We start from the raw sequence: 16833 nt of genomic DNA, 5'->3' as shown, positions 1-16833 counted from the left end.
CACAGTACAGGGATAATATACACAGTGATGTCACAGTACAGGGATAATATACACAGTGATGTCACAGTACAGGGATAATACACACAGTGATGTCACAGTACAGGGATAATATACATATAATGAAAAGCATTGAACTACACAGTAAAACATATATGAACCCTACAGGTTGGCCCAGCGGCCATGTCAGTAGTCCGTGGCTACTCAACCAGAGAACTGCAAACCACCTCCTACCTGCCGACATCCCCGGCTCTAAATATCAAAACACACATCTAGTATTCTGACAGGTAGGAGGAGGTTGTGAACCGGCCCACGGGCTACTGACATGGCTGCTGGGCCAGGGCACTGCGAATCCAGTTACTCATTTTTAATAAAGTCCATTTACCTTTCCATGTCCCCTTCCATCATTCATGTGATCATTATCTACATCTTACTTGGTGATGGGACCCAATCCCCATCTAGCTGTAGCCAGAGGTAACACCTGATACAATGTTGCAATGTGTGGCCATGTAGCTTGGCTTTCCATTAGTTCCTCCAGATGAAGGACCTTGGCTTTGCAGCCAGTCATGGTTTAGCAATAGCTGGAAAGCCACAGTTTTGGAGAGCACTAGCATCCATGATTCCTATGATTGCATACTACTAACACAAAACTCAGGTCTAGCCAGGAACAGATATGATACTTTACTTACATAAGCCTTAGATTATCTTTTAATTTAATTTAATGTTGACCCCGTCCAACCTGTTCCATCACATCGTCCTCATCCTATCAGCAATGAAGTCTTATCTGGCAGGGTAAGTGCAGAGAATAACGCACCAGGGCTCCCATGTGTGACCTGCCGCCATTTATAGCGGTGGATTGTACTGTTATTGCTTTGCCTCTGTTCTTATACACTCAGTCCTGACAGTACCAGCAATTTGTGCCCTTTTTTTTTCCTTTCGCACAGTACAAGCGTGGGAGGTAAATTCTGCCTGAAAGACGACGGCACGAAACATTTATTCCATCGACTATAAAATCTGAAAGTATCATGCGGAATAGAAAGAATGGCTCCCGTACGTGTACGATAAGCCGTAGTCCTCACATAGCCGCAGAAAGGATGCGGCTCCCAGATGGATGAAGAAGAGGCCAGAGAAGGCAGATATCGCAGTAAGCTGTAACCTGACCTGGATTTCCAATAGCTATAGCGCCATCGAATTTAACAAATCCATCATTAAAACCCGCAAAAGGCTGCAATTCACATTGTAACCACTGAGTGGCCACATATAGGCACATATATCATAGATATCTCTCTGCAGAGTATCACAAAATCATGTTTTTTTTTTTTCTTTCAAAGCTGTTCATCTCAGGATATGTCTATACCATTCTGGAGGAAAGGTAAAGAAGGATACACCTGCGTCTCTCATCTCTAGTAATAAGTATTCAGCGCAACCAATCAGAGAAAGGAAATGTCTCATAAATGGCTATTAGCAAATAGAGAATAAGGAAGGATGATTTACCTGGCTCTGACATTCCCGGCAGTAGTCGCTCTCCCTGTGTCTGCTGGATCTATATACTGTATGTATAAGGGGTGCGGAGGCTGCAGACACATCCACAGCTACGATCTATAGGGTCTATAAACCAGGAGATGGAATATCATTGGTGCAACCTGTGCTGCCACACGGGGTCCCAAGAGGTCAGGGGCCACGGTCTCCTCCAAAGCAGGAGGACTCGTCCATTACAATTAAACATGGACTGCACAGGGCCCATATAGTGTTGTTGCACTGGCGGCCTCTTCAGTCCATATCCGCCCCTGGTGTAGATGTAAGTGCTACATAAGAGAACAGCAGAACTATAATGGGGTCGAGTAGGAGCGTGATTACATAATAGCTGCAGGATTATGTAGTAACTATAGATGCAGCTACTGCATTTTACAATGAAGACTACCTATATATATATATATATATATATATATATATATATATATATATATATATATGTGCAGTGGGGGAGGGGGCTGTAGCACCAGAGCTGCTGCCTACACTGCTGCTGTACCTCATTATTACAACTCCTATCCTCATTATTACAGGTTACTACTCACTATTATATTATCTCATTGCCCCATTAATTAACAATGGAGATAAGAAACTAACTTCTCAGGCTGCGTTCACATGTTGCAACCAAGTTGTGTTTTTTTTTCCCAAAAAAAAATCACAGCAAAAATGCTGCAGTTTTATTGCAAAAAAATAATATGTGGCTGCAGTGTGTGAATGCAGCCTAAGGCTGGGGCTATTGGTGGCGACACAGGTCACATGGCCAAAGATCGCTATGTGCCATTGTTACATCACTGCATAATACAGGTGAATGGCAGTACTTTGTAATCCCCATAGTACCGAGACTTTGAGTCAAAAAGTTTGAACCAGTTGGAGTTTTTGTAACTATTATTATTTATTATTATAGAGCCATTTATTCCAAGACGCTTTACATGTGAAAAAGGGGTATACATAGCAAACACAATGACAATAATCTTGAACAAAATTAGTCATTGACTGGTACAGAAGAGCGAGGACCCTGCCCACGAGGGCTCAGTCTACAAGGGATGGGTGAGGATACAGTAGGTGAGGGTAGAGCTGGTCGTGCAGCGGTATGGTGGAGCGGTGGTTACTGCAGGTTGTAGGCTTGTCGGAAGAGGCGAGTCTTCAGGTTCCTTTTGAAGGTTTCCACGGTAGGCGAGAGTCTGATGTGTTGGGGTAGAGAGTTCCAGAGTAGGGGGGAAGCACGGGAGAAATCTTGTATGCGATTGTGGGAGGAGGAGATAAGAGGGGAGTAGAGCAGGAGATCTTGTGAGGATCGGAGGTTGCGTGCAGGTAAGTACCGGGAGACTAGGTCACAGATATATGGAGGAGACAGGTTGTGGATGGCTTTGTATGTCATGGTTAGGGTTTTGAACTGGAATCTCTGGGCAATGGGGAGCCAGTGAAGAGATTGACAGAGCGGAGAGGCCGGGGAATAGCGGGGGGACAGGTGGATTAGTCGGGCAGCAGAGTTTAGGATAAATTGGAGGGGTGCGAGAGTGTTAGAGGGAAGGCCACAGAGAAGGAGGTTGCAGTAGTTAAGGCGGGAGATGATGAGGGCGTGCACTAGTGTTTTTGCAGATTCGTGGTTGAGGAATGTGCGGAGTTGGAGTCGGCAGGAAGTGGAAAGGGCTTGGATATGAGGTTTGAAGGAGAGATCAGAGTCCAGGGTTACCCCGAGGCAGCGAGCTTGATGGACTGGGGAGAGTGGGCAGCCATTGACGTTGATAGATAGGTCAGGTGGGGGGGCTGATTGACATGGTGGAAAGATGATGAATTCAGTTTTATCCATGTTAAGTTTTAGAAATCTAGCAGAGAAGAAGGATGAGATGGCGGACAGACATTGTGGGATTTTGGTTAGTAGGGAGGAGATATCGGGTCCAGAGAGGTAGATCTGTGTGTCATCAGCATAGAGGTGATACTGAAAGCCATGAGACTCTATGAGCTGTCCCAGCTTATAGTGGTCAAAATACCATTTGGGTTGCAATGTGACCCTATTCACCAGCAGCTGACAGCGATTTTGTGGCTGTGAAATAATCTAACTCCAGCCTAAAAGTGACTGCGTATCCCAAGGACAGGTGATAACTTGCAGATCATTGGGGGGGTCTCACTGATAACCAAGCACAGCGCTCGGCTGTTCCGTCTCATAGAGAATGAAGCATGCAGGCATTTCCACCGAACATTTCAGAGTCCCATGTATTGGTGGGGATCACGGTGATCTCCTCATTTATACATTAACTTTTAATGCTGGGAAAAAAAACCTTTAATGATTTTTTGGGGAATTTGGAAGAAAAAACAAAAAAAACACCAAGAATAAGAAAAAGTTTCGCCCCATGACCCCAGTGCTACCAGACAGAAGGGAGTCACACTGCTTTTAAAGGGCCGTGACAATGGGTCGTTATCTGACTGCTGAAACCCTTCCACCCATTATGAACAGTTGTTGTTGATGGGGATGCTACTCATCTCTGCTGTTGTGGAACTCCAGTATGTGTGATCATGTTTTGCAGGAGTAGAGATATTCTTTTTAGTGACTTTCCGGTGAGAGTAATAAGGGGGTCCTGAGCTGGGGTCTTCCATATGCCCTTATAGTACATTAGAGCTGGGATAACCAATAAATCAGCTCCGTACTGTCTGCCCTAATAGGACCATCCTGCTGCCATATCACAATAAGGACTGCACCGTACAATACTGTATGTTGATATCTTCTGCTTCTTGCGTAGCCGGAAGGGATAGAACAGCTGTCACTAAACAAGTCGAGAATGTTCTGCTATACTGTCACACGACGAGTTTATTTATAAAGCGTAACTTACTGGCTGCATTGTCAATTAAGCATTGATTCCACTAGAAAGATTTTAGAGCTGGCGGTGGGCACTGGGCGGAAAATATTTGTCATTTCTAATCCTATATATTGCACAGTGGACGCAACTGTATGGTGTGTATTCTATGCTACCGTATATGATGGATATCAGTATATTGTGGCCACGGATCTGCTCAGTCTATCAGCAACCTATCACCCATGGAGGACTCGTCACATTTAGGATATGCTCACCTAAATCCAACCAGGAATTTTTGCACACCGAAGCTCAAACCTTTGCTACTGATTTGCAGTCCGCATTGCTGGGGATGCATGGGAGAAATGCCCCCATTCAATCTATGTCACGTTCATCCGATGGTTTTTATGTGCAGAATCCATGGGAATAAGAAGAACCCTACTCATATATTCATTTGCATGTAAACCATGTGGTGGAAACATATTCACATGTATGAGATGCGTATTACGGTCAGATTTCATGTAGATTTCGGAGCAGATTCTGAACCTGTGTTAACATAACCTTAGGCTAGATCTTCACATGGATCACTACTTAAATCCATGATAAAACTGCTATAAAATCTGCATGCAGATTCAGTTAAGGAGTTTACTGTGGATTCACAGCAGATATTGCAATTACCACAATTAAGATTGGGAGATTTGTGGTGAAATTGCACAACATAAATTGACATGATGCAGAAAATGTCTGGAGTGTGTGGATGTGATCTTCATGCCCATAATCCACTGTAGCTTTTTTCCCCAATGTGCACTTACCCTTAGGAGACATGCACCTGGTAAACAGAGAACCATACAGGCAGGGGGCTACGACTGTTTTGTTTGAGTGCACAAAAACTTCACTGACACCACTGTTCAAAATGAAGGTGCTCTTTCAATGACTACAAGAAGAGATCTTGAAAACCGTAATGAATTATTACAAAAAGTGTACTAGATAATCTGAGAACATAGTCATCCTGATGTACCTACCTTGTAAATTTGGTATTGATCATGCTGATATGGTAATGATTACATGGATTGTGATGTGATTGCAGCAGTCAGTTGCTGACTAGTGGTGCAGTCAGTTGCTGACTAGTGGTGCTGTCAGTTGCTGACTAGTAGTGCCGTCAGTTGCTGACTGGTGGTACAGTCAGTTGCTGACTAGTGGTGCCATCAGTTGCTGACTAGTGGTGCAGTCAGTTGCTGACTAGTGGTGCAGTCAGTTGCTGACTAGTGGTGGTGTCAGTTGCTGACTAGTAGTGCCGTCACTTGCTGACTAGTGGTACAGTCAGATGCTGACTAGTGGTGCCGTCAGTTGCTGACTAGTGGTGCCATCAGTTGCTGACTAGTGGTGCCGTCAGATGCTGACTAGTGGTGCAGTCAGTTGCTGACTAGTGGTGCCGTCAGTTGCTGACTAGTGGTACAGTCAGTTGCTGACTAGTGGTGTCATTAGTTGTTGACTAGTGGTGTCGTCAGTTGCTGACTAGTGGTGCCATCAGTTGCTGACTAGTGGTCCTGTCAGTTGCTGAATAGTGGTACAGTCAGTTGCTGAATAGTGGTGCCATTAGTTGTTGACTAGTGGTGCCATTAGTTGTTGACTAGTGGTGCCGTCAGTTGCTGACTAGTGGTGCCGTCAGTTGCTGACTAGTGGTGCAGTCAGTTGCTGACTAGTGGTGCCATCAGTTGTTGACTAGTGGTGCCGTCAGTTGCTGACTAGTGGTGCCGTCAGTTGCTGACTAGTGGTGCAGTCAGTTGCTGACTAGTAGTGCTGTCTGTATGGGCACCACTTTACCCACTTTACCACTGCAACTATTCTTAAGCCACAAGAAGTGTGGGGACCAGTGATTGACATCAGGGAAATGGCACCAAATTTAATATAATTTTTATCATTTTGGACCACTAAAGAATTGTTTTCCTGTTTAGAAACTCTTTAATAAAGTTAGTCTGCTGAACTGGTAAACCCCTTTAACTCCTTGACCTCTCTTTAGATTCCACGTTCTTGAAAGCTCCCCACAACCCACATTAACACCTCGCTGTTTGTTCATCTGCTTGACCATTTATCTCCTCCACATCATCTTATGTGTGATGTCCGGCCATCGGTTTAGAAACAGTAAAGAATTATGATATTTATGTATTGTTATTATGTCATAGTCTTGCTCCGGCATCCACCCCGGGACTGACAAAATACAGGCAATAAATCAAAAAGTTTCCTGATGTTCAAGCAGCCAAAGCTGGGTACGTTGTGTCCCACCCATGACCATGAAGTAGGAACAGCACAGATAGTGGTGAGACTATACCACTGACTGATATGGGCATCACCAAGACTGTCTAGGTCGGGACTGGCAAATCTATGTCACGCTGGCTGGAATTCGCGCAGATACAACTTTTTAGGCCCATGTTGCATTATCCGGTAGGCGGAGATGAGCAGCGTCTGTGACAGTGCGACTTCAAGAGCAAGATTGTACCCACTGCCGTAATCTTTATTCCAGTGGTCTGTATACGGCACTATTGTGGGGCCCTGTGATTGTCACTATTATGGGGCACTGTGATTATCACTATTATGGGCCCCTGTGATTGTCACTATTATAGGGCCCTGTGATTGTCACTATTATGGGCCCCTGTGATTATCACTATTATGGGCCTTGTGATTGTCACTATTATAGGGCCCTGTGATTGTCACTATTATGGGCCCCTGTGAATGTCACTATTATGGGGCCCTGTGATTGTCACTGTTATGGGGCCCTGTGATTGTCAGTATTATGGGGCCCTGTGAATGTCACTATAATGGGGCCCTGTGAATGTCACTATAATGGGGCCCTGTGAATGTCACTATTATGGGGCCCTGTGATTGTCACTATTATGGGCCCCTGTGATTTTCACTGCTATGGGGCCCTGTGACTGTCACTATTATGGGGCCCTGTGATTGTCACTACTATGGGGCCCTGTGATTGTCACTATTATGGGGCCCTGTGAATATCACTACTATGGGGCCCTGTAAATGCCACTATTATGGGGCCCTGTGACTGTCACTATTATGGGGCCCTGTGATTGTCACTACTATGGGGCCCTGTGATTGTCACTATTATGGGGCCCTGTGATTGTCACTACTATGGGGCCCTGTTTATGTCACTATTAAGGGGCCCTGTGATTGTCACTATTATGGGGCCCTGTGATTGTCACTGTTATGGGGCCCTGTGAATGTCACTGTTATGGGGCCCTGTGAATGTCACTGTTATGGGGCCCTGTGAATGTCACTATTATGGGGCCCTGTGATTGTCACTACTATGGGGCACTGTGATTGTCACTATTATGGGGCCCTGTTTATGTCACTACTATGGGGACCTGTGATTGTCACTATTATGGGCCTTGTGATTGTCACTATTATGGGGCCCTGTGATTGTCACTATTATGGGGCCCTGTGATTGTCACTATTATGGGGCCCTGTGAATGTCACTGTTATGGGGCCCTGTGATTGTCACTACTATGGGGCACTGTGATTGTCACTATTATGGGGCCCTGTGATTGTCACTATTATAGGGTCCTGTGATTGTCACTATTATGGGGCCCTGTGATTGTCACTATTATGGGGTCCTGTGATTGTCACTATTATGGGGCCCTGTGAATGTCACTGTTATGGGGCACTGTGATTGTCACTACTATGGGGCACTGTGATTGTCACTATTATGGGGCCCTGTGATTGTTACTATTATGGGGTCCTGTGATTGTCACTATTATGGGGCCCTGTGAATGTCACTGTTATGGGGCACTGTGATTGTCACTATTATGGGGTCCTGTGATTGTCACTATTATGGGGCCCTGTGATTGTCACTATTATGGGGCCCTGTGATTGTCACTGTTATGGGGCCCTGTGAATGTCACTATTATGGGGCCATGTGATTGTCACTGTTATGGGGTCCTGTGATTGTCACTATTATGGGGCCCTGTGAATATCACTACTATGGGGAGCTGTGAATGCCACTATTATGGGGTCCTGTGACTGTCACTATTATGGGGTCCTGTTATTGTCACTATTATGGGGCCCTGTGATTGTCACTACTATGGGGCCCTGTGATTGTCACTATTATGGGGCCCTGTTTATGTCACTACTATGGGGCCCTGCTTATGTCACTACTATGGGGCCCTGTTTATGTCACTATTAAGGGGCCCTGTGATTGTCACTACTATGGGGCCCTGTGATTGTCACTGTTATGGGGCCCTGTGATTGTCACTGTTATGGGGCCCTGTGATTGTCACTACTATGGGGCCCTGTGATTGTCACTGTTATGGGGCCCTGTGAATGTCACTGTTATGGGGCCCTGTGAATGTCACTATTATGGGGCCCTGTGATTGTCACTACTATGGGGCACTGTGATTGTCACTATTATGGGGCCCTGTGATTATCACTATTATGGGGCCCTGTTTATGTCACTACTATGGGGACCTGTGATTGTCACTATTATGGGCCTTGTGATTGTCACTACTATGGGGACCTGTGATTGTCACTATTATGGGGCCCTGTGATTATCACTATTATGGGGCCCTGTGAATGTCACTGTTATGGGGCCCTGTGATTGTTACTACTATGGGGCCCTGTGATTGTCACTATTATGTGGCCCTGTGATTGTCACTATTATGGGGCCCTGTGATTGTCACTATTATGGGGCCCTGTGATTGTCACTATTATGGGGCCCTGTGATTGTCACTATTATGGGGCCCTGTGATTGTCACTATTATGGGGCCCTGTGATTGTCACTGTTATGGGGCCCTGTGAATGTCACTGTTATGGGGTCCTGCTTATGTTCCTGTTATGGAGCTCTGTGGATGTCACAGTTTTGGGGTACTGAGGATGTCACTCTTAGGAGGCTTTTTGGATATCCTTTTTATGTGGTCTTTCAGATGTCACTGATATGGGGTCCAATGGTTTTCCTGTTCCGAGGGTCCTCTAGCAGTTAGTTTTATGGGTATCTGCATGCTTTCAGTATAAATGGTGGAGAATTGGATGAGGGTCACCTGGATGGCACTGTCATAGGAGGTCGTGTGTCTGGTGCCGGAATGAGGAGCTTGGTGGCTACTATTGTTATGAGGTTCCTGTAGCTGCCACTGATATTGGAGCCTTTTGTAGTCCTGTTATGGACATTTTGTGGCCATTAGTTTTATGGGTGTCCTCTTGCTGAGTGGTCATGTAGCTGCCATTCTTATGGTGATCCAGCGACTGACACTACAATGAGGAGTCATATGGTTAGCATTGTTATGCTTTATGAGGGTGATACGCTGGCACTGTAATAAGGGATCATGTGGCTAGCACTGTTATACGGGTCCAGTGGCTGGTAAAGTAATGAGGGATCATGTAGCTAGCATTATTATACGGGTCCTGTAGCTGCCACTGTAATAAGGAGTCATGTAACCAGCATTTTTATAACTATCCTGTAGCCAGAACTGTAATAAGGTGTCGTGGCTGGCATTGTTACGAGGGCCATGTGATTGGCATTTACGCTTCCAAAGCTGAAGGTTCTCATTGAATTCAGCTGGAAACCAGAGTGATATTTCTACTATACATGGAGAGACATTTGTATGATACATGTTACAATAATAGGAAGAAATATATGATGGTATCTGATAAATTACACCAAGTGTCTGCCGCTGCCGAATCTCTCACCAGTCCTGAAACTTACTAATTACATATTCTGTTTGACCTTTCTATGGCAAAGCAATAGAATCATTGACTTCAACTTGCCCATAGTCTTCTTGTAAGACGTATGGAAAACATCCTGAACGTGTCACATTAATGAAATGTCAAGACCCCAGGAAACATCACATATAAGGTGCGAGCAAAGCTGCAGCCAGATCTTCACCAGGGGCAAAGCTCATTGCCCTGGCACTGTCTAAACCAAATAGATGCCACCCCCAGCACTAGAGGCACGTTACTGCTTGCACCTCCTGGCTACACCCCTGGGTATTAATTTGGAAGCGCACAGGATTGTTTTGATGAAGTTTACAGGGGTTCAGTGCACACCACAGAATAACACATCTGCAATACATGATACAAGACCATGAATGAGGGCTTGCTTTTGCAGAATATGTATTATTCAGTGACACCTTTCCCTTTCCAGAGCACATACATACATACATACAGTACATACATACATGTATATCATAGGCTTTCATTTTCATTTTTTATTAGGGGGTAATAAAAAAAATGCAATTTACATAAACAACATGCTTATTCTTTGTTTAATATACCGGTATTATTCTGAACAACTTTATTCAAATTCATATATCTTTTTTTAGTGTTCTACTACTGGGCTGAATCCTATAGATAGTATTTTTAAGAAATATTGCATCAAGCTAGTGAAAAAATAAAAGGCATCTATTAAGCAGTGCCTAAGACATGACATAATGAGGAAATGTACATGGCAGCCACAGGGACCTTTTTTGGGACCGTGACTGCAAAATGTAACAATCACTTCTTCCCAGAAATTACGCAGAATCCCATGGTGGGACAACAAAGCGTGTCCCCTACCACAGTGGGTCACTCACTTCCCCTTCCACTCACTGTGGAGCAGGACAACAAGATCTGACAGTTGTGTAAGTGATCGCACCATGGAAGAAGTTAGAAGAAGAAGAAGCTAAGTTGGACCCCTCTTTGGCCTTTAGAGCAGAAGATGTTACAATTTGCACACCATACATGGATTTTGCTCATACTTTAGCCTCATTGCTTCTATGCAGGATGTATGTTGACAAATTAAAGAAAAGACAATAAATCTGGATTGTACAAACAGCAGTTAGGTCCTTCGATGCACCTCATAAGCATCATAAGTGTATCCAAATGGAAGGAGAGGATACCCAAGCCTACGTACGTTCATAAAATGACCGACAGAAGGTCACAAACCGTCCCATCCTATTATCATCAATGTTACATAAGTGCTGAGAACCTACAGATACATTTATCTAAACTTGGATACAAGATGCTCCTGTACCTGACATATCATTTTTGTTTTCCAAGTTCTGAATACCCCTCATGATAAGAGCAAAGTTATGATCAGTGACGGTCTGCATCTAATATTTAATTTAGTTTTGCACCCATACTAAACAAATCTATTTATCTACAGTGCCTTGAAAAAGTATTCATACTCTGTGAACTTTTCCACATTTTTTTCAAGTTACACCCACAAACTTTAAATGTATTTTATTGGGACTTTATGTGATTTCAACACAAAGTAGAAAGTATTTGTGAAGTGTAAAGGAAATTATACAAGGTTTTCTAATTATTTTAAAAATATAAATCTGAAAACTGTGACGTCGTACATTTGTATTCAGCCCCCTGTAGTCTGATACCCCTCAATACAATACAATTGCCCGCAGAAGTCACTTAATTAGTACATTGTGTCCATCTGGGTGTAATTTCTTCTCAGTATAACTACAGCTGTTCTGTGACGGCCTCAGAGGTTTATGTGAGAACATTAGGGATCAAACAGCATCATGAAAATCAAGGAGCTCACCAGACAGGTCAGGGATAAAGCTGTGAGAAGAGTAAAGCAGGGTTAGGTTATAAAAAAATAGCCCAAGCTGTGAACATCTCACGGAGCACTATTCAACCCATCATCCAAAAATGGAAGAAATATGGCGCAACTGCAAACCTACCAAAACATGATTGTTCACCTAAACTGACATCCCAAGCAAGGAGAGCACTAATCAGAGAAGCAGTCGAGAGGCCCATGGTCACTGGAGGAGCTGCAGAGATCCACAGCTCAAGGGAGAGAGTCTGTCCACAGGACAACTATTAGTCTTATACTCCACAAATCTGGCCTTTATGGAAGAGAGGCAAGAAGAAAGACATTTTTGAAAGCAAGCCATAAGAAGTCCCGTTTGCAGTTTGCAAAACGCCATGTAGGAGACACAGCGAGCATGTGGAAGAAGGGGCTCTGGTCAGATGAGACCAAAGTAGAACTTTTTGGGCTAAATGTGTGGCAGAAAACTAACACTGCACATCACCCTGAAAACACCATCCCCACCGTCACACATGGTAGTGTCAGCATCATGCTGTGGGGAGGCTTTTCTTCAGCAGGGGCAGGGACGCTGGTCAGAGTTGATAAGGTGATGAATGCAGCTAAATATAGGGCAATCCTGGAGGAGAACCTGTTAAAGCCTGAAAAAGACTTGAGACTGGGGCGTAGTTTCACCTTCCAGCAGAACATTGACCCTAAACATCCTTCCAAGCTACAGATCAAAGCATATCCATATGAGTTAATGGCCCAGTCACAGTCCAGACCCAAATCTCAGAAAAAATGTGGCAAGACTTTGTTCACAGATGTCTCCATCCAATCTCACTGAGCGAGAGAAAGTGCAAAGAAGAAGAGGCAAAAATGTCACCTCTAGATGTGCAAAGCTGGAGAGATAGACCCCAAAAGACTGCAGCAGTAATTGTAGTGAAAGGTGGTCCTATAAAGTACTGACTCGGGGGGGGGGGGGGAGAATACAAATTGAAATTTTCACATCTATATTTTTAAAATAATTAGAAAACCTTGTATCATTTCCTTTACATTTCACAAATACTTTGTGTTGGTATATGACATAAAATCCCAATAAAATACATTTAAGTTTGTGGGAGTAATATGAAACAATGTGGAAAGGTTGAATACTTTTTCAAGGCACTGCATCTAATATTTTTCCATCTGTCTTCTGTATTCTATCTATCTATAGATCTACCTATATTTATCTATGGTTCATCATATCTATACATATATCTATGTATCTAAAATCTAGACACACACAATAGACGGCCCCCGTGCAAGAACATAATATGCGCCCCTTGCTCGCCAATAGATCATCAAGAACACCTTTAAGTATCTTAAAAAATTCCATTAACTGTGAACCATGAAATTCATTAGCTCAGTCAAGAGCTAGTTTGAAGGTGGCAGAGGTTCCCCCACCCTAATGGGATCCTCTGCAAATGCACAGGTCACACAAATGATAAGTCTGGCCTTGATGTCAGTATCTATCTATCGATCGATCTATTATCTGTCTACCTATCTATTGATCTATTATCCATCTGATATCTATTGATAGCATGTCCATCTATTTGCACCGCAGGCTCCACATATGTATTTACCATTTGACATCTCATTAGTTACATACAAGCATTCTTCATCTTTAATGCATCCAGGCCAATATACATTGCCATTGTCAACTTACTGCCAAATTCCTGAAATTGACATTAAATCCCCATACACACAATCTTTGCTGCTGCCCCAGAGAAACCGAGCATCGATCATCTCCTTTGCATATACATTGATTGTCCAAATCTGTATTCCAAAAATAGATGTGCGGCCCAACGGGATTAAGGGAGCCGAATGCATCTGGTTAGTAAATGAAGCTGTGGCATCGCATGCGCTCGACCCTACAGGGGGCCACAGTAATACTATCAGGATTATTAAAATGTTTAGTTATACAAGAAAAAAGATATTCTTCACCACCAGTCTGTTGTTAGATCCATGAACTCTCTGAACTCTTTTCATACTCCAGGTAAGGGGGCGACCAATATTTATTATTATAGACCAATGTATGTAAGAATGAGATCCTCCAAGACGTAGGACTCCGTATAGGTATGAAGAATGAACGTGAGCGATATCTGCTGGTAAGGGGTTTGATATTGGGGTTCATTCCCACAGCACCCCATTATATAGCACTGCCACATCTGCTGCCGTAGGTGAACTAATGATTAATAGACAGAATCTCTATGTAATGGGGTTCCCTCAGCAATGCACATATAACAAGTGTCTCTTCTGTATTCAGCACCACTGTCTGGACAGATCCTCAGCCATTCTGTAGCCATCCCATACCCATCGCATCAAACCCCCTGGAAAGCCATCTCCAGGCAGAACTGCAGCCTCTGTTGCCCAGATACATTCCTGATTTCAGACAGTCACTGTCTTATTATCACACAGAATCAGACACAAAGACTTGGTATGGCATGATAGTGTGAGAACAGGGAATATCCCATAGCCAGCACTTTCCTCATTCACCGGACTATTAACCGTAGGATATAATGCCCATTGCATATATCTCACCAAATATCAGGGTCCTCAGGGTGCATGCACTGCCCAATATCTGGGAGGCACACATTGTAGGCTCTCACTTCTTGGAGCCTGAACCAAAGACCCTCTTACTGGTAAGTTGATACATTAGAAGAAAAATGTCTTTAGAACACAGATCTGACAGTGTCCGGCAAATTGGGGAACGTTCATCATAATGCCTGTTGCCACTTCAGACCTTTTCAATATCTGGACAGATCACACATAATAATAATATTAATAAATAATTAAATTACAGAAAATGCAGCACCCACCACATATCTCTCAAGATACATAATCGTGACCCATAGGGGTGCATGCATTGCATTGTGTCCCCCCCCCCAGACATGGTTGACACCTGGACAGCAGCCTCTTCCCTATACCCACCAGAACCCAGAAGCTAGCCATTAGACTTAATGTAGGGATAATAATAACATTTTTATAGAGGACCCTTAAGGCCACCACATATATCTCCAGATGCATTTGATCGCATTGTGCCCCTTAGAATCTGGTGATACCTGGGCAAAAACCACATCCCTTCACAAGCCATCGGGTAGGTATATTGGAGGGATGATAATATTATTACAAGGAGCAAAAAATGCCCACAAGATATTCCTTAGGGTCTACAAGTGGTACATCTGCAGCAATAGCCCAAGTCGGGCAGGGGTCACCAGGACAGAATCCCCCACCCATCCGTCCATCCATCACCTAATGGCCAGCAGACAGTCATATTGGGTGGGTGATAAAATAATAGAGAACCCACTGCAAATTACTCCAGTCCCATCTGAATCCATAATGTGCATGCACCTCAATGTGTGACCCCAAGACATGGGTGACAGTAGGGTAAATCCCTCATCCCCTCCTTTCTCCATCTACTGACCATTAATATCCGATTAGTACATTACATAAAAACTACAGTGCCCACCCCACATCTCAGGGTCCATGGTGACATATGCATTGCAATGTTTGCCCCCTAGACCCGGCTTAAAGTGTGGGCAGCAGCAGGTAAGCCCCTCCAGCACCGGACAAGTGCATCCTCACAGGGAGGGTGATGGCAGATTATTACAGGGGGCCACAGTGCCCACTTCACATCTCCCAGTCCACAGTGCAATGAATGCTCCCAGACTTGGTGCCACCAGGGCAGCTGTCCCCCCAACCTCCCCCAGGACCCGGCATATATACTCACATTGGAGGGATGATAAATTGCCCATTAGTGCCCGGTGCAGCTCTGCTATTCCTAGTGTTCTGGTGGTCCTCAAGGGGTGTAGATGGGGGTCTATAGGCTGTCCTTCAGGTGCATCCACAGGCTAGCCCCCATAAGGAAGAGGAGTGAGACAAGCTGCAGCCGAGCTCCAGAGTAACATGGCATGACACCACCTAATGCCAGCTGCCGAGAGTGGGGGGCTCATCCTCTGCCACCTCCATCCAGGTGCATCACTGCCAGGCTCCAGAGCATGTGTGCCCGGGTACAAGGGGGTCTCCAGCAGCCACAGAACCCGGGCAGCGGTAACAGCAGCAGCAGCCTCATTCAGTGCTCACAGCCTGTGCAGCCCCTCCGCCCCCGCACCAGCCGCCCCCACACTCTGTGACGTCACGCCGCCCACCTCCCCTGCACACACCTAGGGGGCTTCTTCTGCTTCTGTAGAGGGTCTCTCCCTCAGCTCCTGCCGCAGCCCCGGCTCATTGCAGACGAGTATTCCTCCTCCAGAGCTTGGAGCAGCTGCAGATGGTCACAGCTCCTCAGCCTGATGGAGGGGATCAGACAGTGTATATACTATGTACTGACTATATACTGTATATGTAGCCAGTATATCCTGCAGCTGCAGATGGTCACAGCTCCTCAGCCTGATGGAGGGGATCAGACAGTGTATATACTATGCACTGACTATATACTGTATATGTAGCCAGTGATATCCTGCAGCTGCAGATGGTCACAGCTCCTCAGCCTGATGGAGGGGATCAGACAGTGTATATACTATGTACTGACTATATACTGTATATGTAGCCAGTGATATCCTGCAGCTGCAGATGGTCACAGCTCCTCAGCCTGATGGAGGGGATCAGACAATGTATATACTATGTACTGACTATATACTGTATATGTAGCCAGTATATCCTGCAGCTGCAGATGGTCACAGCTCCTCAGCCTGATGGAGGGGATCAGACAGTGTATATACTATGTACTGACTATATACTGTATATGTAGCCAGTGATATCCTGCAGCTGCAGATGGTCACAGCTCCTCAGCCTGATGGTGGGGATCAGACAGTGTATATACTATGTACTGACTATATACTGTATATGTAGCCAGTATATCCTGCAGCTGCAGATGGTCACAGCTCCTCAGCCTGATGGAGGGGATCAGACAGTGTATATACTATGTACTGACTATATACTGTATATGTAGCCAGTGAT

The 16833-nt window shown here is 44.7% G+C and overlaps 1 protein-coding gene across 7 annotated transcripts in view; it reads right to left on the bottom strand.

Moving 5' to 3' along the window:
- Positions 1-16016, bottom strand: part of LRRC7 (leucine rich repeat containing 7) — a 447011-nt gene extending 430995 nt beyond the window's left edge. For 3 of the 7 annotated variants that reach the window (XM_073643876.1, XM_073643877.1, XM_073643878.1), the window contains exon 1: positions 15605-16016. Coding sequence is in view for 1 of the 7 variants with exons in the window: in XM_073643878.1 (XP_073499979.1) it covers positions 15605-15629 (25 nt within the window). In the remaining 6 variants the exon portion in view is untranslated. The remainder of the gene's footprint in view (positions 1-15604) is intronic. The other 4 variants (XM_073643879.1, XM_073643882.1, XM_073643881.1 and 1 more) reach the window with 2 other exon arrangements.
- Positions 16017-16833: the final 817 nt, after the last annotated feature.

The sequence above is a fragment of the Phyllobates terribilis genome, unplaced genomic scaffold (assembly GCF_046119375.1).
Source record: "Phyllobates terribilis strain yellow unplaced genomic scaffold, ASM4611937v1 Scaffold_8__6_contigs__length_399053987, whole genome shotgun sequence".
NCBI lineage: Eukaryota > Metazoa > Chordata > Amphibia > Anura > Dendrobatidae > Phyllobates > Phyllobates terribilis.
This window is presented reverse-complemented; position numbering and strand designations above follow the sequence as displayed.